The 20,902-nt window shown below is 40.9% G+C and overlaps 1 protein-coding gene across 1 annotated transcript; it reads right to left on the bottom strand.

Annotated features, from left to right (window-relative positions):
- Nucleotides 1-3,347: 3,347 nt before the first annotated feature.
- Nucleotides 3,348-20,221, bottom strand: Arf4 (ADP ribosylation factor 4). Its single transcript, XM_051140563.1, has 6 exons — nucleotides 19,856-20,221; nucleotides 12,421-12,501; nucleotides 11,991-12,100; nucleotides 6,376-6,447; nucleotides 4,818-4,943; nucleotides 3,348-4,305 (listed from the first exon to the last, which is right to left on the bottom strand). The coding sequence occupies exons 1-6, from the start codon at nucleotides 19,920-19,922 to the stop codon at nucleotides 4,219-4,221; spliced, it is 543 nt and encodes a 180-aa protein (XP_050996520.1). The 5' UTR covers nucleotides 19,923-20,221; the 3' UTR covers nucleotides 3,348-4,218.
- Nucleotides 20,222-20,902: the final 681 nt, after the last annotated feature.

Here is a 20,902-nt window from a genome sequence, read left to right as displayed (position 1 = left end):
CGGGTAGACACTCCATTTGCCCTGGCAACCCTTTACCTGCTTTGTCTCCATGAAATGTCTATTTTAGACTTTCATAACTGCAAAAACCATTATTTTGTGACTGGCTTTCACTTAGGCTGTTGTAGCATCAGTACTGGTTTATGAATTTTCCATCGTTAGGTTATACATTTTATTTATCCACTTGTAGATTGATGGACATTCGTACCACTTCCACAAATAATGTTGCTATAAACATTTGTGTACAAATTTTGTGTGGGTGTTTTCATTTCTTTTGGGCATCCCTCTATCACAGGAGCAACTTGTTGGGTCTTGTGGAAACAGACTTAAATTTTGGGAAATTGCTAGAGTATTACTAAAAGCAGGTACACAAGTCCTACCAACAATACAAGAGGGCTGCAATTTCTCTACATACTCAACACTAGTTTTCTGATTGTAGGTATTCTAGTACGAAGTGGTATTGGTTTTGCCTTTTAATTTACACTCCTCTAGGACACACACAGTCCCTACTTATAAGACTCCTAATGGATTCCTAAAACAGTATCACATCCTGCATTAATTTGTGTGTGTACATATTTATGATAAAGTTTAATTGATATACTAAGCACAATATATTAACAATACATAGAAAAGTATAACAAGTTATTTAAAGCCCAATTCTTTGCTTGCTTGTTTGTTTTTTTGAGACAGGGTTTCTCTGTGTAGCCTTGGCCGTCTTGGACTCTTTGTAGACCGGGCTGGCGGGAACTCAGAGATCCACCTGCCTCTGCCTCCCGAGTTCTGGGATTAAAGGTGTGTGCCACCACTGCACGGCCTCAATTCTTTCTTAAAAAATATTTTGAGAGCCAGGCGTGGTAGCACATGCCTTTAATCCCAGCACTCGGGAGGCAGAGGCAGCCAAATCTCTGTGAGTTCGAGGCCAGTCTGGTCTACATAGGGAGTCCAGGACAGCAACGGTACTACACAGAGAAACCCTGTCTCGAAAAACAACAAAACAAAGCAAGAAAAAAGCCAGGTGTGATGGCGCATGCCTTTAATCCTAGCACTTGGGAGGCAGAGGCAGGCAGATCGCTGTAAATTTGAGGCCAGCCTGGTCGTCAAAGGGACTCCAGGACAGCCAAGGATACAAAAAGCCCCTGTCTCCAAAAGCAAAACAAAACAACCAAACAAGGTTCACAAGGACTGAAATTGTGGAAAGCTAAAGTGTAGATGAGAGAATACTAAGTCTGGCCAAAAAAAGAACCACTTTAACTAAAGCCAGAACAGTTCCTAAGAGATAGTCCTGAAGTGCCTAATAAAACAGAATTCTTACCATTCATTGGCAGAGTAGAAATTGCTGACAAGGCAGAAGGGAACCTAGTTTTATTTCTTCTCCTGTTAACAATGACCTAGAAGGCATCAATAACACAGCTGCTTTACTTCTTTTTTTACCTGAGTCCCAGTATTGCTATTCACTGAATCTAGCTTGTAATAATTATTTATTAATAATATATTTGCCTAAATGTATCTAAAAACGAACTTCTAAATGGCGTAGGGGTTTTTTGTTTGTTTTTTTCCAGACAAGGTTTCTTCTCCCTATAGTCGAACTTGTCCTGGAGCTTTGCCTGAGTGCTGGAATTAAAATGTGCCACCATCACCTGGCAAAAAAATTAAAAAAAAAAATACAGTATTCTGTCTGTATGCATGGCTACATACCAGAAGAGGGCACCAGATCTCATTATAGATGGTTGTGAGTCACCACATGGTTGCTGAGAATTGAACTCAGGACCTTTGGAAGAGCTCTTACGCTCTGAGCCATCCCTCCAGCCCATTTTTAGATTAAAAAGACTTTTTGAATGTATGGTTTGTCTTCATGTGCCTATTTACCACATGTACAATGCTCAGGATAGAAGAGACCGTTGGAGCCCCTGGAACCTGTGTTACAGATAGTTGTGAGACCCCATATGGGTTCTGGCGATCTGGAAGAGCAGTCAGTGTGCTCTTACCCACTGAGCCATCTCTCTAGCTCTCTTAGTTTTTAAAATTACTATGGTGCTAACTTAGGATCCTACTCCTGAACTTAAGTTTTGTATTTTACTTTATATGCCATAAAGAAATACACTATCATAGTTTCATTTTCTCCAGACCTCCCTTACTGAGAACTCAACTGATGGGCTAAGGAAGTTTCAATCACATCAAACGAAGCCGACTACTTGAACACTTTATCCCAGTAACATATTTCAGATACTCAAACTGTTTAGCTTCAGTTTTGCTAAATTCACTTTTTAAAAAAACTTATGAGCAATTTAGAAATACACATTTTACGAGTAATTGACTTTAGAAACAAATTTTTGAAGTTGGGTGTAGTGGTGCACACTTAATCCCAGCACTTCTGAAGCAAAGGCAGGTAGATCTCTGTGAGTTCAACATTAGCCTGGTCTACAAAGCAAGTACAAATACAGCCTGAGCTGTTACACATAGAAATTGTCTCAAGAAAACAAATGAATCAAAGTCATTTTTGATTCATGAGTTTCCCTAAATTTGTAAGAGCTATAAAGAATCATAAAAAGGCAGTTTATATGAGATTGACAAAAACCCACTCCAACTAGTATAGTTACGGCATGTACCACTGTTGTCACCTTAATAAATCATACAGCTTTGTGTTGACATTTTGAAATGCTAAATTACGGTGCTTGTGGACTACTCTCTAGAATAGGATCACTTTGCTATGGGTTCCACTAATGTTAGCTGCCAAATGTAGGCATACCTTTTTTTTTTTTTTTTTTTTTGAGAAAGGTCTGATGTTTCCCAGGCCTGACCTCAAACTAAGAAATAGGCAATGACAAGTTCTGGCAGTCCTTACACCTTCCTGGAGCATGGTACTGGGATCAAACTCAGTGTATACGAGGCAAGCACTCTACCAACCGAGCTTGGTCACCAGCCCCTTCATACCCTCCTTCTGGATTCATAGTATGACAACAATTTCCTCTTCTTGATCTGACTTTTTAACTTCATGGCTTTAAATGGTATTCTATTAGAAAAAAATAAAATTTTCATACTGCACGTTTTTTAATGCACTTAATAAGCCATGGTTGTTTACTGCCAACTAACCATTAGTAAACTCACTGGCATTTGTCTAGTTGGCCCTACCATGTGGGGAGAAGACTTGGATAGGGGCTTCACTGGATTGTAGCGTCTTGGATCCAGCTCCTCTGGCCATCTTGTTGGGAAATGGGGCTAGCTTATGTGACTGAGGGTGAGGACGCTTGAGAAGACATGTTGTGGGAGGAGCCACTCTGAGGAAGACATGCTGTGTCCAGAACTTTGCTATGTAAGGAAATCAGTTTCAGACACTGTTAAGGCTCAAAAGAACACACACTCATGGTTTTTTATCATTTTATTAGGAATAATTCCAAATGGGTTATGAAGAAAACTTATTCATTGAATTTGATGAGTTTTCAAAAATTCTTAAGATATGTTCATCAATAAACAGTAAAATTATCAGCAGAACTATCGTATACTGGGCAAAGAGTCAGGCTGATTCCAAAAGCAACATGCAACATAAAAAAGATAACAATATAAAGGAAAACAATCTGCTGAGTATTAAAAGTTATCTCAATATGAACTCTTTGCAACCAGCACAGAAGTAGCTATCAATCCAAACCACATTAAGGTAAGTTTGGCTGACAGAAGCCTGGAGTGAGTAATAATGTGAGGAGGTGTGGGGACCCTCAGTACAAGAAAACTGAGTAGTGTTTCGGAGCACATCTCTGGCCGGTACAAGCAGTATTAGAAAATCTTTTTTGGTAAGGGGTAGAAATAAATACAAATGGAATGCTACATTTTTAAATCAGCAGACCGTCGCAGGAATGAGAAAGGTATCAGTAGAGTATCAAGGGAATAACTTTAAAACATTATTGGTGGGCTCAAAAAACACTCAAAACCGATTTGTTTAACGGTGTCTCAATAGCTATATATCCAGGCATTTAGGTTTAAGGGAAGTATAATAATGGATACTTTTTCCCCCAAGAAGAATTTTTCTTTAACCCAAGCATATTGCTACATAGCAACATTGTACTTGGTAGACAATAATTGGCAACAAAACAAGTTTTAAATGCTGTAATTTCTGCCCAAACCTGTCTCAGGTATCCTTTAATAACCAAGATGCAAACTAATTTTGTTGTAATAAGCCTAGACCGATTCTATCAAAAGACATGTGTCCTTGGTAGATCTCCAATTTCTTTAACGTTTGGAAAGTTCATTTGACAGCCAATCGAGTCCCTCATACAGGCCAGTTCCTTGTGTAGCACAAGTGGCTTGGACATACCACTGTGAAGAGAAGATGAGAAAGCACGTGATTAACAGGATAATACAGACTGCCATCTTTTTGGGTTTTTTGTTTTTGTTTTCAAGACAGGGTTTTTCTGTCACCCTGGCTGTCTTGGACTAACTTTGTAGACCAGGCTGGCTTTGAACTCACAGAGATCCACCTGCCTATACCTCCTAGAGTGCTGGGATTACAGGTGGGTGCCACCACGCCCGGCACATTGTATATTTTCTATAAATCATATTACCACATTTTTATAAATGTTCGATCTGTCCAAAGGAAATAATTATAACTCATTTAAACTGGGCAGGCATTGTGACATATGCAGAGATAGGCACACCTTTTGTGTTTGAGTCTAGCCTGGTCTACATAGTAAGTTCAAAGTAAGTCAGGACTACAGTGAGACTCTACCTCCAAATATTAGCAACAACAACAGCACTAACAGGCAGCTGAGTATTAGCTTAATTACCCTATTTCACAAGCGAGGAGCTTAGTGTCCCTTCCATATACTTACTGTTCTGTTACGGAGAGACTGAAGACCTAATTTATCTGTCATCTCACTGATGGCCATAGCATTTGGCAAATCCTGTTTGTTTGCAAAAAGCAGCAGCACTGCATCCTGCAGCTCATCTTCCAGAAGCTGGAAATAAAGGCTAAACCGTTAGAAGCAATTCATCTAATGTCGGACTGACTACTCAACATTCCTCCTAAATAGACATTTTATTCCACACCAAACAAGCTATTAAACACCAATTAGATCTCTCTATGTAAATTTCAAGTACTCTTGTAAGTCTTACATCCTTCAGTTTGAGCAAATAATGATTTGCCTTTAAGAGAATAAACTTGGGCAGGAGAGATGGCTCAGCAGTTAAAAGCACTGACTGCTCTTCCAGAGGACCAGGGTTCAACTCCCTGCACCCACATGGCTGCTTACAACTGTCTGTAACTCCAAGATCTGACACCCTCACAGAGACACACATGCAAGTAAAACATCAATGCACATAAAAGTAAATAAATAAACTATTAAAAAGGGGGGGCAGGGGCTGGGGGTGGAGAGATGGCTGCTCTTCCAAAGGTCCTAAGTTCAATTCCCAGCAACCACATGGTGGCTTATAACCATCTAAATTGTGATTCTGGTATGCAGGTATGCATGCAGATAGAGTACTTATAAACATAAAATAAATAAATCTAAAAAAAAAAAAAAGAAAAAGAAAAAAGAAACTTTTTGCATTGTTACTGTTTCTCGCCTAGACTAGCCTCAAAACTGCGGTTTCACTGCTTCTGCTTCCCCAGGGCTGAGAATCAGAGGTCGGTGCAGCAAGGCTGTTCAAAGGCAACCATTCTACACTCTGTGGTGCACATCACCCCACTCAGGTTCAGAACCGACAAGGACAAAAATATGTACCAATCATCTATTCCACGATCATACGGCACTTAAGTAGCAAGCTTATTTAGGTATGATTCTTTTCTTGAGCTTCTATCTATTCCAGTGCAAGAGATGTACCAGGAACAGATAAAAGTTGGTAAGAAGCTGGGCATGGTGGTGCACACCTTTAAGCCCAGCACCCAGGAGGCAGAGGCAGGTGCCTCTCTTTTGAGTTTGAGGTCAGCCTTGTCTACAAAGTGAGTCCAGGAGAGCCAAGGCTACACAGAGAAACCCTGTCTTGAAGAAGAACAACAACAACAACAAAAAGGAGTTGGTGAGAATAAGTCATTGTGACACATTACATAATGTGGATAAATGTTGGGGGAAAAACCTATGCTACACCCAAGACTCTAATCTTAAATGGTTATTACACTTACAGGAAATTTAAAATAAGTGACTGTATAACAGGAATCAGAGCATAAAGGCTTTTCTGTGCATTCTTAAGAACTTGGAAAAAATATAGTTTCCCAAGTTTATTTCTCCCTCTAAAATGTGTAACCATTGATAATATTCAAAAACATACATCTTGAAAATGATCACGGGGGGGCGGGGAGGAATGGGAGGATACAAGGGATGGGATAAACATTGAGATGTAACAAGAATAAATTAATAAAAAAGAAAATGATCACTTAAAGTTCATACTTACCATTTTCTGCAGCACAGCTGCTCCTTCCTGAATTCTTTCACGATCATTGCTATCTACCACAAATATAAGACCCTAGGGAAGAATGTTTTGATTAATTATAACAGTTAAGGGCCCTACTAAATATACACAGCAAAACAGGATGGAGTATTAAACATGGGGTAGAAGATATGCTCTTGTGTCCTAACTAGTTTTAAGTCAACAAGCTAGATTCATTGGAAAGGAAGAAACCTCATGAGAAAATGCCTCCAAGATCCAGCTGTAAATTATTTACTGATATGAAATGGCCCATCCCACGGTGGACAGATACAGTGGCCTCAGTTGGACTACTCTGAGATCAAAGCATGCACAACACTTCTAGAAGTCAGAATGTGACCGCTATAAATCCTGAAGTCTGATGGCTTAGTAGCTGTGCTCTCTGCTTTTAAGTTTTCTGGGCTAAGACTGTGGCTCAGCTGGTGGAGTCCTAGCCTAGCATGCAGCAAGCCCCCCATAAACTGGATGCAGTGTCAGCGCCTGGGGGTAAGAGGATCACAAGGTCAAGTCATCCTCAACTACAAATAAGCTTGAGGTCAGCTGGGCTACATGAAAACCGTGTCTCTGAAAAAAAGATTAGCTGGGTGTGGTGGCGCAGGCCTTTAATCCCAGCACTCGGGAGGCAGAGGCAGGCGTCTGTGAGTTTGAGGCCAGCCTCGTTTACAGAGTCTAGGACAGCCAAAGCTACACAGAGAAAACCTGTCTCAAAAAAACCAAAAAGAAAAGAAAAAAGATTAATTTAGTTAAAGAAAAACTTCAAGATGGGACTTGCCTACAAAGCAAGTCCAAGACAGCCAAGGCTACACAGAGAAACTCTATCTTTAAAAAAAGAAAAAATTGGGGGCTGGAAAGATGGCTCAGTGGTTAAGAGCACTGTCTGCTCTTCCAGAGGTCCTGAGTTCAATTCCTAGCAACCACATGGTGGCTCACAACCATCTATAATGTCATCTGATGCCCTCTTCTGGCTTGTAGGTGTACATGCAAGTAGAGGACTTACATACAGAAAATAAACTACCTATATATGTGTCAAAGAACTGCCTTAAAAAAAAAAAAAAGAAAATTATATTTATATAGTTACTTTGTGTTACTAACAAAAATACTTTTTCTTAAAAATGATTAACTTTAAGCTACAGGGAAGTTATTCTTGAAATCAAACACCTGATCATAATCACATTCCTCCTCTTCCCTTTCCTCCCTCCAACAACTCCCATGTACCCCCCCCCCCACCAAAGCCCTTTGTTCTCTTTCAAATTCATGGCCTCTTTTTCTTTGTTGTTAACATTTATATTCCTAAATACATCAATATAACCCGCTTGGTCAATAGTTTTTATATACTTCATTAAAAAAAAAAAAAAGTCTTGCTCTAAAATGTGGCCTGCTAACTCTAATTGGGAGAAACAAGCCCTAAGTAAATATCTCATGAAAAATTCAAGATTTGCAGCTAGGGGTGGTGGCATACACCTGTAGCCCCAGCACTCAGGGGGACAGAAGCCGGTGGACTGCTGTGAGTTTGAGGCCAGCCTGGTCTATAAAGCAAGTCCAGAGCAGCCAAGGCTACACAGAGAAACCCTGCCTCAAAAAACAAAAACTTCAAGGTTTGCATGATCAAACAAAAATGGTGTCAGTTAGCATTTTGAAAATATCTACAAATATCACACTTTTATACAACAAAAGTAGCAGCATTAGGAAACAAATGAATTAAGATTTCTAAAAAAGCCAGGCATGGTGGGGCACACCTATAGTCCCAGCACTTGGGAGGCAGAGGCAGGCAATCACTGTGAGTTCAAGGCCAGCCAGGTCTACCAAGTAAGTCCAGGACAGCCAAGGCTACACAGAGAAACCCTGTCTCCAAAACAAAACAAAACAAGAAAGACTTCTAAAAATTTTCAAATGGCACAGTATATGAAATTCTCAGTTAATGAAACAATAGTTAAATTGCACCTCTATTAAAAGTCTATACCTTATATTATACTTAAATGTTTGGTAAATGTTCTTTCCACAACTCTAACCCCTACAGAATTTTTCTGATTAAATAATTTCATTTTTTAAATGGGTGCGTGCTTGCATGTGTGTGTGTGTGAGTGCTCTGTATATACACACATATAGGAGCCTGCAGGCAGAGGTATCAGAAGAGCGTATCAGAGGCCCCCGAAACTGGAGTTACAGATGGTTATGAAGCACCACCTAGATGCTGGAAATCAAACCTAGGCTTCTGTGAGAGCAACTCTTACCTGCTAAGCTATCTTTCCAGCCCCAATCTCATTTTCTAACATTACAGTTTCTTTTTTTTTCTAAATGTAAATAATGTCATCAGTTCAAGTAACATTAGTAAGAGAAATATTTTAAGAATAAATTCTAGGCCGGGCATGGTGGTACATGCATTTAATCCCAGCACTCGGGAGGCAGAGGCAGGTGGATCGCTGTGAGTTCAAGGCCAGCCTGGTCTACAAAGCGAGTCCAGGACAGCCACGGCTAACACAGAGAGAGACCCTGTTTCAAAAAATAAAACAAAACAAACAAACAAACAACAACAACAACAAACCAAGAAAGAAATAAAGAAGTTCTAGGGCTGGAGAGAGATGGCTCAGCAGTTAAAAGCACTGATTGCTCTTCCAGAGGTCCTGAGTTCAGTTTCCAGCAACCACTTGGTGGCTCACAACCATCGATATGATCTAATGCCCTCTTCTGGCCTACAGGTGTACATGCAGATAGAGCACTCATAAACATAATAATAAAAAATCTTAAAAAAAAAAAAAAAAGGAATAAATTCTAAGTTAGTTCTTTCCTATAATAGCCTAGGATCAACAGTATGAAAAACCTAGGCTTCTAAAAATAAACACATGTTTTTATGAAAATATTACTTTGAGCCAAACAAATTGGGAGCAGCAGAGTTTGCTTCAGCGGTAAGAGCATTTCCTGCTCTGGTGAAGGACACAAGTTCAGTTCCTAGTACCCACATGGCAGTCCTAACCATCCGTAAATCCAGTTTCAGAATATCCAACAAACATCTCTGACTGCAGGCTCCAGGCATGTATGTGGTACACATACATATATGTAGGCAAAAAAGTACACACATACAAAATAAAAATGAATCCTTTTTAAAAAAGCCAACTCTCCACTCAACTGTGGAGAATGTTCTGACCATTGTCTAGATCTGGGTAAGGGTTTAAAGTTTACCGCCTGTATTGTCCTTTTCTCACGTACTCTGGTGCCTCACATTTGACCATGTTCCCTGGACGGGGACCTGGTGGCACTCAGAGGAAGGACAGCAGGTTACCAAGAAGAGACTTGATACCCTATGAGCATATACAGGGGGAGGTAATCCCCCTCAGGAACAGTCATAGGGGAGGGGAATAAGGGGAAAATGGGAGGGAGGGAAGAATGGGAGGATACAAGGGATGGGATAACCATTGAGATGTAACAAGAATAAATTAATAAAAAAAAAAGTATGAAAAAAAAAAAAGCCAAATAAATTAGTTAGAAAAGCAAAAGAGGAGCTGGAGAGATGGCTCAGAGGTTAGAGCACTGACTGCTCTTCCAGAGGTCTGGAGTTCAATTCCCAGCAACCACATGGTGGCTTACAACCCTCTGTAAAGTGATCTGATGCCCTCTTCTGGAGTTCAGGTGTACATGCAGGCAGAGTACTGAATATATAATAAATAAGTCTTTAAAAGACTTGGAATTATCTAATGAGGAGAGAAGAATTTACCACAATAAATAATTAGTTTCATTTAAGTGTTAGGAGTAGAACTGGTTAGGAATGCTAGAAATGCAAGCTGAAACAGCTTAGCTGTAATTATACCAGGCCACATAAAGCTTTCCCTAGCAGGCAAGAACTCCCTAGGATGCAGAATGGTCTAGCTTTTAACTTTAAGGTCCAGAGAGGCCAGGACTAGATCTAATCTCAAAATCATGATTGACATGTCTTACGAAGATTCTAAACAAATACAAGGCTAATACTATTGTTTTAAAGTTTAAAAATAAGATTTAAATCGTGCCTAATCTTGTTTCAAGTATATAGTCCCTAAAATAAATATCTACAACTTACCTTACAACAGTTTAAGGTGCTAGCACATTGCAGATGAGCAGTGGTTAAGCATGTCCTAATAACTGATGCCAGTTATATATGACAGCTTATTGTGTTAGTTTCTATTTCCACAATCAAGTTTTTTAAAGCCTTTACTTCTGCAAAATCTCTTTCTCTCCAAAACCATTGTGAATTAACACATTCTTGTTCTATAGTAAAAACTTACATCACAGATTTATTTTTATATTCATATATTTAATACAATATACTACTTAAGTCAGGATGGTGCAGACACTTAATAGTCACGGCTACCAGGCTACAATGTACCTCAACGGAGAATAAGCACAACACTGCACATCTTAAATATCCCACATGTTTAATATACTACTTCAAAAAATTCCCAACTTTGGTAGTAAACAAAACCTGATGTATAACCCATCATATGGTAGAAAAGACAAGCGAACTGAGACCAGGTTAGCAAAAAAGGAATTCTCAATCTCTATTTTTTTTAAAGACAGGCTCTCCCTATGCAGCCTTAGCTGGCCTGGAACTTGCTATACGGAGAAGGCTGGATTTGAATTTACATTTATTCTCCTGCTTCCCAAGCTACGATTACAGGTATGTGCCACTGCCGCCCAGCACAGAGTTTCAGTTTCCTCACATTTAGAAACCCCAATACAATGGTGCGTGCCTGCAATCGCAACACTCAAAGAGAAAAAACAAACAAAACAAACAAACAAACAAAACCCCCACAAGACAGGAGAATTAGAATAGTTCTTCTTACCAGGAAATGATTTTTGGCCCTAGGGATGTTTCTTAGGCAAGTGTGCAAGCCTTCGTAGTTGGCACAACCTGACTGGGAAGGTAGAGTGACTCCTGGCATTGAACAGGTAGACACTAAGGATGCTGGCAAACATCCAAGAGAGGCTTCCCTACAGCTCAGAAATGTTAACAGAGCTACTGTTTAAAGAACCCAAACTAGCAAAATCAGTGCAAGAGAACTTGATAGAAGTACAAAATCTAAGAAGCTTGTCCCACTGAATCAATCTGTATTTTCAACAGACACCCAGGTGATTCCTATGCACACTAAGGTGCTAGAATGCTAAGGCTGCATGGCTTATATGCCCAAGATTCTGACTTATAACTAGACTTTAAAGATGTTTCAAAACTCTCCCAGTGGTCCAAAATGCAAATCCTGTATAATATAAAAGCACCCTTACAAGTTACCACAGCGAGCTGAGCTAAATCAAGTTGTACCATTGACTTATTAGATCCGCTGGGATACACACCTTAATCTCAAAATTAAGGTTAAAATCAAAAGAACTACTGATGAAATGATTCATTCTTGAGAATTCATTTACTCCCACTCACAATCTCACTGGAGCAGTTATATTCAGTTCCTCCACACCCTGTAACTGAACTTTCAAAGGCATGAGTAAAAGTATACTAAAAAACGAGACTGGTACTGAGACGAATATAACCGGGTAAGCATTCACTATAAAACTCAGGATAGAAAACTTATAAGTTCTAGTTCCTAATATATGGCATTTCTCACCTGGGTGTTCTGGAAGTAATGCCTCCAGAGGGGCCTGATCTTATCTTGGCCACCGACATCCCATACCGTGAAGCAAATGTTCTTATACTCTACTGTTTCCACATTAAAACCTGTAAGAAAAAAACACAAAATGACCACTGTGCTCAACAGCGTACCAAGAAAATAAACCCCTGTAATCAGAAATTCTCTTTTTAAGTCTTTTTAAACCTCACCAAGTCATCTAAACAAATCTTAATTTCTTTGGTTTTTTGAGACAGGGTTTCTCCGGGTAGCCCTGGCTGTCCTGGACTCACTCTGTAGACCAGGCTAGCCTTGAACTCAGAGATCCTCTTGCCTCTGCCTCCCAAATGCTGGGATTAAAGGCGTGCGCCACCACGCCTGGCTCAAAATTTAATTTTATACTGTATAAAGTCATCTATAAATTTCTTACCAATGGTAGGAATGGTGGTGACTATCTCCCCTAACTTCAGTTTATACAGAATTGTCGTCTTGCCAGCAGCATCCAATCCAACTAGAAGAAGACACCATAGATTCAAAATCTGATCAAATATATATAAGGAAGCAATTCGACAATAATTTAGTTTCAAAGAAAAGGTTAACTGCTTGATACACAAATGAGTTAAATGTAATTGTTCTCATTTCTGCCCCGCCCACTAAATCAACACCTCCTACAACTCTTTCCATTTTTCCTTTTAGACCTATAGACCAATGGCTTTCAACTTGCAGATTGCAACTCCTTTGGGGGTCAAATGATCCTTTCACAGGGGTTGCCTGAGACCATCTGCATATCAGATACTTACATTAGATTTATAATAGTAGCAAAATTATACTTATGAAGTAACAATGAAAATAACTGTGGTTGGGGCTCAGCACAGTGTGAGGAACTGTGTACTAAAGGGTCACAGCATTGGGGAAGTGCGACCCACTGCTATAGACAGAGAAAAAGAGTATCTGGCATACTTGAGTGCTAATCTCTGGGCACTGTGCCATCAACCAGCTGAGTGCCTTTGTTTGTTTGAAGCAGAGGGGCCTCAAACTCATTATGTGGCTGAGGATGGCCTTTAACTCTTGCTATTCCTGCCTCTGTATGCCTGAATACTAGTGCTAAAATTATAGGAGCGTTGCATCTGTTAGGAATGGAAGAATCCAGCATACCACACCAACTAAGCTACATTTCCAGACCAAAAAATAATACACTCAATAACTACACATTGTGTTTTGAATAAATGTTCTTCATGGTAGAGATATGACTTAGTGGTTAAGAGCAAGTACTGGTTTAGTTCCTGGCATCTACTATCAGACAGATCACAAGCGCCTATAACTCAGGCCCTAAGGGATTCGACGCCTTCTTCTGGCCTGCACAGGTGCTATACTCATGTGCAAGCCCACACCCACACACTGGCACATATATACACATAGTTAAAAATTAGAAGTAAAATCTTCCTTTTAGAAAGTTAGTGCTAAGAGGAAACATATATAACTATGTCCTAGTCTCTGTAGCAACAGCAAATATGCACAAATAAGATTCAAAGTACTGATCTGTGTTATGAAAATGGACCCATCATAGTCTTCTCTAATTCTTAATTTTGTTGTCTTGTTTTATAAAACAGGATCTCATGTTGCACAGCCTGATCTCAAACTCACATCATACCAAAGCTGGCCTGTACATCCTGATGCTTCTGACACTGCCTCTGAGATGCTAGAATTACAGGCATGTGCCACCACACATGGCTAAATGATGTCTCTGTTCTTAATCCATGAAACACAGGTAAGCAGGGGGGATATACTTGTTTATGGGACAAAGTCTATATTAGAAGGTTTATATACGCCTCTTTATTATAGAAGAACAAATTTAAATGCTTTCAAGTATGACTCTTAAAACCTACATCTTGTTTTTATACTAATGCTCTCAAAAATAAAAAACAGTATCTAATAACTTCATTAAATGTACTTTTGTTTGTTGAGACTGGGTAGCACTGGCTATGCTATAGACCAGGCTGGCCTCGAACTCAAGACATCTACCTTCCTCTGCTTCCCAAGTGCTGAGACTGAAGGCATGCACCACCGTGCCTAGTCTTTTCCTTCTTTTTTAAAAGCTTATCCCAGAATTTAAAACTAAATCAACTAAGCACTAGTTCAGGCAAAACATCTACTTAATGTTTAGATCAAACCACAATTTAACACATGAAAACAATACTAGTGGTTTTAACCTCACCCATCCAGTTCATATTTCTGTGCATTTGACATTTTTCAGTTTCTCCAAGAGAAATGAAAAGCTGCAGAAGTTGGACTTCCACCTATAAAACCACCTTTTCTGCTCTGTATCCTGCTAACAGCAGTGTCTCTTTGGAGATGTTGTTTAAAAGAAGTAAAACAAAGTCGCCACCCCTCTTGATGGAGACAGAGAAGGCCCTGAAACACAAAGATGGTCTGTACTCCCAGCAATATTTCGGAATCTAGCTGTGAGAAGATGGGAGGTGAGGAGGCGTGCTGAGGGGGTGGAAGAAGGGTGGGAATCAAGCACATATTCATTTTCTTATTCCTATGCTCCCTAATTGACCCTGACTCTCATTTGTTGATCTGGGTACTAGTTTTTTCCTTCCGGTGTACCATGACATATGACTAGTCTACCCCCACTTATAGGCCCTACAAACATTTACGTTAAAACAAAGTATTTGTTTTTCAAATGTGGAACAGTATCAGTAAGATGAGCAAATCTGAGGTGGTAGCTTAATGGTATCTTCAGAAAAAAGGAAAAAAAGGAGCGAAACAGAGCCAGACCTTTCAATTCTATGAAGAATTCTTTTAAGGCTTCTCTGGGTGATTGTGATCAAATGTTACTAACAGCAAAACTCACCTTGGGGCCAGATGGGGTGTCACGCCTTTATTCCCAACACTTGGGAGGCAGAGACAGATAGATCGCTGTGAGTTTTAGTCTACACACAGAGCTGTTCACAAACATGCACAATGACATTATCATGAGAACTAAAAATAACTATAATTAACCAATTTCCATCAACTGATAAATGGATAAACATAATGCAATTACCATCTGGCCACAGACATCACAGAACACTGATACATGTTATACATGTTATACAAATTAAGAAAACAACTGTGCCAAGTGAAAGCACTACACATAAAAAAAAAAAAAAAAATCCATATATTATTATTATTCCACTAGTAAAATGTCCAGAACAGAAAAACAGAAACAAAGTACATTAGTGGCTGTGAAAGAATAAAATGGGAGTGACTGATAAAAGTTATGGGATTCATTCTGGGCAGTCATGAAAATATTCTAGAATTTGATAGTGGTGACTTATACTTTAGAGGTGGCACATTTTTTATTAGTTTAATTATTTTGTGAGTTACTATGTGTATGTGTGTGACTGCATGCATGCATGAATGGTGCCTGCGGAGGCCAGAGGACAGCTTGCAGGAGTCAATTCTGTCCTTCTACCATTCCAGTTGTCAGGCTTTGCAGCAAGTGCTGGGACATCTTGAAGGCCCAGGTGACTTATGATTTACTAGCATATACCTCTATTTACAAAAATCAGAAAAACAAAAGAGTTGGTCAGTGGTGAATCTCAGAATATGGGAAATGGGACAGAAGAATCAGGACCCAACTGAGGCCATAAGAGACCTTGTCTCAGAAAACACCCATCAACATAAGAAAGGTAATTCTGATGCCAGAGCTTTCAAATAATACTAATATACTGTAATCTTACCTTAGGATGTTAAGACTATTATATCTTAATATTTTATCTAATTCCTCAGGAGTTTGACCATCCAAATAGAAACTAGACCTACCAGGTACAGAATAAATAAATTTAGGGGGGCTGGAGAGATGACTCAGAGGTTTGCTGACTGCTCTTCGGGAGGTCCTGAGTTCAATTCCCAGCAACCACATGGTGGCTCACAACCATCTATAATGTGATCTGATACCCTCTTCTGACCTGCAGGTGTAAAAACAGGCAGAGCACTGTATACATAATAATAAATAAATACATTAAAAAAAAAATAAGTTTAGGTTTTGCTAAAATTAATGTTTAAATTTTTCTTCTATCCAACATAACAGTATTTTCCCTTTTATGAACAAATTAATTAGCAACAAGTTATCAAAGGCTAGTAATTATGTTTACAAATAATGGCCTAAGAAAATGCTTGTAATATATTAAGTAAAAAGGGAACACAAAACGGGTTTAAAGGACTAAAACCTGCTAAAATATGGGGAATAAATGTGACAAGTAGGGACTGAAGAGATGGCTCAGTTACAAGCACTGTTGTTCTTCTAGAGGACCTGAGTTCAATTCCCAGCACCCACATCGGGCTGTACACAGTGGCCTGTAACTATAGCTTCAGGAGAACTCAGATACACATAAAGTAAGGAAAAATAGTGAAATGGTTGAATTATAGGTTATGACCACTTTTCTTCATGTCTAAATTTCACAAAAAGAGGATTTATAAAAAAAAAATCAGAACCAAGAATTACCTAATGAAAAGATTAATAAAATATTAAGGGGGGAAATGTGGAACATCCATCACTCTAGATTAAAGCCTCACTTACTAGTACATTTTTATTACTTATTAGTGTATTTTTAAGTGAGCAAATAGAGGGTCCTTCCAGGTACTCAGGAGGTAGATCAGAAGTTCAAGCTCAACCTCAGCTACTGGGGAGGCCAGCCTGGGCTACACTGAGATCCTTTCTCAAAGAACCTGGCAGGGCGGCTCAGTGAGTATGCATTCTTCATCCCCACAAGCCTTCGCCCAAGGTCAAAGAAGACAGTAATTAGTAAGTCTTCTACAAAATACATTAGTAATTTCGGAAATAAATTTAAGTATTTATTTGCCAAAAGTACTCCTCATCACAGACCTCTAAGATATGGACCTGCCTTACAATTCAGAGCTACTGCTTTCTAACTCTGGCTACCTGAGTACTCTAAGGTGAAAACTAGTCCTTGAATTTGAATTTAGTATTATTCAAATGAGTAAACATTCCTTATAAATAACTAGTACATCATTTCTGAGGATCAATAATCTAGAAGATGTTAAATTCAACATATTTCACCGGCTTTTTGTTGTTGTTGTTGTTAGTGTTTAAAAAAGTATTACTGGCCTCAAATTTGATATTCTCTGGTTTTAGCCTCCTTGGTGGTGGGATTACTGACACACCCCATCATGCTACCTCTGGCTTGGCTGACTTTTAATTATGGTTAAGTATTAGCCATATCTTCCAACATCTTCTCAAATTAATTTTGGGAGATCTGCTGGTATAGAAATTACGTTTTCATTTCCACAGTACTTGAGCAAACCAAACTCTTAAACCAGGCTAATTACTGTCTCTCAATACACTTCTAAACAGTAATCTAGGGCTACAGATGTAGCTCAGTGGGTGTGTATGTGGTCAAAACTCAAGAGATCCAGCAGCATAAATAGCATATGAGAGGCTATTGACTCAAGAAGGTGTATATAAGCCTGATAGAGAAAATAGGAAGCCACTAATGAAAGAGAGGGGAAAAAAAACAAAAAACAAAAACCCCAAACATTTAAGGCTAGGCTAGGGTAGAGTACATGCGCAAGGCCTTGGGTTCCATTTTCAACCCCCCCCCCCCCACACACACACATACACAGAGGGAAGGAGGAAGCACTTGTACACATGTGTACATGCAATCACTGGAATCCCCAATATTCTGGGGAAGATAATATAAAAGTGATTTTTAATAACAAGGTCAATCACTCATAAAGCCACTGAGACAAAAACAAGAACCAAAACAAAGCAAAGACAACAAAAAACCCCGCCAAACTTAGGAGTTACCAAACTCCCAAGCCACTATGTTCCTGATTCATGTACATAACCATGACATTTATACTTCCTCTGATGAGTTACCGTAAAAGTTGACTTTATGACTAGAGTGCTTTTAACCAAGGAAAACTGAGTATTTCTAAAATTAAAGTGTAAAAAAAGAACAGCAGCCAGCAGCCAGACAGTGGTGGTGGACCCCTTTAATCCCAGCATTCGGGAGGCTGAGGCAGGCGGATCGCTGTGAGTTCGAGGCCCGCCTGGTCTATAAAAGCCAGTCCAGGACAGCCACACCCTGTCTCAACCCCTCCCCGTCCTGCCCCCCCCCCCCAAGCCAAAAGCAAACCTGCCAGGGGTGATGGTGTACACCTTTGATCCCAGCATTTGGTAGGCAGCAGCAGGTGGCTCTCTGAGTTCGAGGACAGCCTCAGCTTTATAATGAGTTCCAGGACAGCCAGGGCTGCACAGAGAAACCCTGCCTCATATAATAGCAACAAACAAAAAGAGAAAAGCAAACCTGAGCAATCAAACCCTTAGTCCTAAACCATGAGTCTTTCCCCTCCATAATCACAGTTAACAATGGTACCTCCTTGTCTATTTCCGTTTTCTTCCAACTGGGATGGAGAGGAATGTTTCTCAACATAATGAAGGGCTTAAAGCACCATTCTGCACCTTCTCCTTCTGCCCCTTTAGCCATTAGAGACTGTGACAATGAGAACCCATTTACAGTGAATTCGTTACTTTTCAGTAACAATCTTGTACTCCCATCATCACAGTCCGTAAGTCCCCCCTCTGACTTCAGGTTCTATTTCACAGTGCCAATCTCCAACCACTGAAAGCTTAAATTACACGCCTGCCCGCCTAAAATAATTGTTCTCTTCATAAAGGGTATCTGCAAAATTGTGGGTGGGAAACAGTTTCACTTAGCTTTGTGAATGAATCATGAACAATTGTTTTGTGGGTTGTAAAGAAGCTGAATGAACAGGGGAGTGGCACTGTAACCAACTGTGCATCCGAAGCTCAAGTGCTCCATGGTGGATGGTCAGAACAATCCTTTTCTCCTCACACCCAACAAGTGCCAATATTCAGTATTCCAGGGGCTTTTTAAAAAAGGCATTATTCAGGTCCTTGCAACTCAGCTGTGAGGTAGGTAACTGCTGTACTAAGGAAAGACAGCTTACAATGCCCAAACAAATGGCCTCTGCTGGGCAATAAAAACCTGTCACTGAGAAGCAGTTTTCAAACAAACTATTTTTTTTAAAATAGATCAATTCTGGTACTTTAGAACTATACGGCTGGTTTTTGTTGTTGTTGTTGTTGTTGTTGTTTGTTTGTTTTTATCGTTTCTAAAAGCTGACTTTTTAATTTTATTATTATCCAGGCCAGACAGATAAAATTAGTTTTAAAGAGCAAAGATAGTAAACCAAACAAGTTTGGCGTTTTAGGTTTAGAGCTGAAAGACAGCCACGGGATAAAATTCCACTTTCACAGAATAAGCTACATAATCATGAGAAAATAAAGTCGAACCCAGAGCAAGGCAAAGCTTAGCAAAATGAGCTCAGAGGGCTCCGGACTTTTTCTCAAACCTTGGGTGCTCCTTCGCTACTGCGGGCCTGGTCACTTCCTGCCCCAGGCGGCTCCTGGCCCCGGTCACATACCAATGGTGTGTGCACAGGGCGTACTCAACCAGGAAAGGGGGAGGAGGAAGGCCGGAGTCGCCCAGCCTCACTCTCCACCGCTGCCCACAGCCACGAAAGCGAGGTGGAAGATTGCACTCTTAGAATTGGCTTCACCAGTGTGAACTAACCCTCCATCTCCGCTAAATCGTCTCGGGCTCTCAATTAGATCAGAGAGAGAGAAAGGCACGCAAAGCCAAGAGCAAGTCAATCTGGCTCAACTCTCTGGCTAAGCATCGGTGGGAGAGAGATCACACCCCCCGCCCCCCATTGTTCCCCCGAAGGATTCTTCTTGGCAGCCCTCCCCCCACCGCAGCCGGAGAAGGCAGGGCCCGAGACCCCCAGCGCAGACGCCTGGCCCTCCCCGGCTCCCCCACCCGCTCACTCACCCATCAAAATGCGCATCTGCTTCTTGCCAAAGAGGCGCGAGAAGAGAGAGGAGATGGTGAGGCCCATAGCGGTGGTGGCACTTGAGACGGTCAAAAAAAGGGGTCTGGTGCGTCCTCGGGCCTTCTCGGTTCCGGCTCACAGCCAAGCGGGCGGAAGGGAAGAAGCTGGAAACCTGTCTCGCAGGCTGGCGTGTCGGCAAAGCCGCGGAACACGACGTAGCGGGACCGGGACCTGCTCGGCGACTGGTGCGGTGGCTCCGGCGCGGCGTTAAGTGTTCGGCTGTGCCACGTCACACGGAGGCCAGCGGAGACTCTGGCGGCGGCCCGCCCGCTCCAACGCGGACAGAATCGCGTCACCGCTGCCCCACCCCCCTGCGTCGCTGACGCCGCCCGTGCCACGGCGCCTGCGCGCACAGGGCAGGAGCCAGCTCCGCCGACGTGCGACCTACCGGACGTGGAGTCCAGCGAGGACGATCGGCACATGCGTACGGAAGGCTATGCAGGTTCCCATGATTCCTTGCTTCATCACTTCCAATGGGGTTCGAAGTGAATGGCTTCCGCCCGGATGAGTAGTTGTAGTCCACGATTCCAGGCAGGCAAGATGTGCATTGTGGTCTAAGTAGTGACGTTTGCTGACCTTTGGGTGACTTCCTCCTTCCGGGAGTCTTGGTGGTTTCCCTCTCCTGCATGTGTAATCGATCCTTGCTTGCCACCAAGATGTTTGTCACAATTAAGTAACGAAGATGCACCTTCTTTTAAACAATAAAGATTTTCCAGGCTAGGTATAAAGATATGCTGGGACGGATTTCTTGTGAAATATCCTCAGTAGCCCGGCCGCTCACAGCAAGCTGGGATAGGAGATACAGTGACAGCTCGCACAACAAAGGAAAGTCCTTACTTGTATAGACTTTATTTTTATTCTCCCCGCCCCCACTGATAGACCTCTACAGTCTCTCTATGAAGGGAGAGAGGGCTCTGAGTTTAGCAGTTTAATGAAAACATTAGATAGTGAATAAGCGTGGGCGATCTTCACAGGAGCAGCATCTG

The sequence above is a fragment of the Acomys russatus genome, chromosome 3 (genome assembly GCF_903995435.1).
Source record: "Acomys russatus chromosome 3, mAcoRus1.1, whole genome shotgun sequence".
NCBI classification, from domain to species: domain Eukaryota; kingdom Metazoa; phylum Chordata; class Mammalia; order Rodentia; family Muridae; genus Acomys; species Acomys russatus.
The sequence above is the reverse complement of the archived record's forward strand: the minus strand, read 5'-3'. Positions and strand labels throughout refer to the sequence as shown.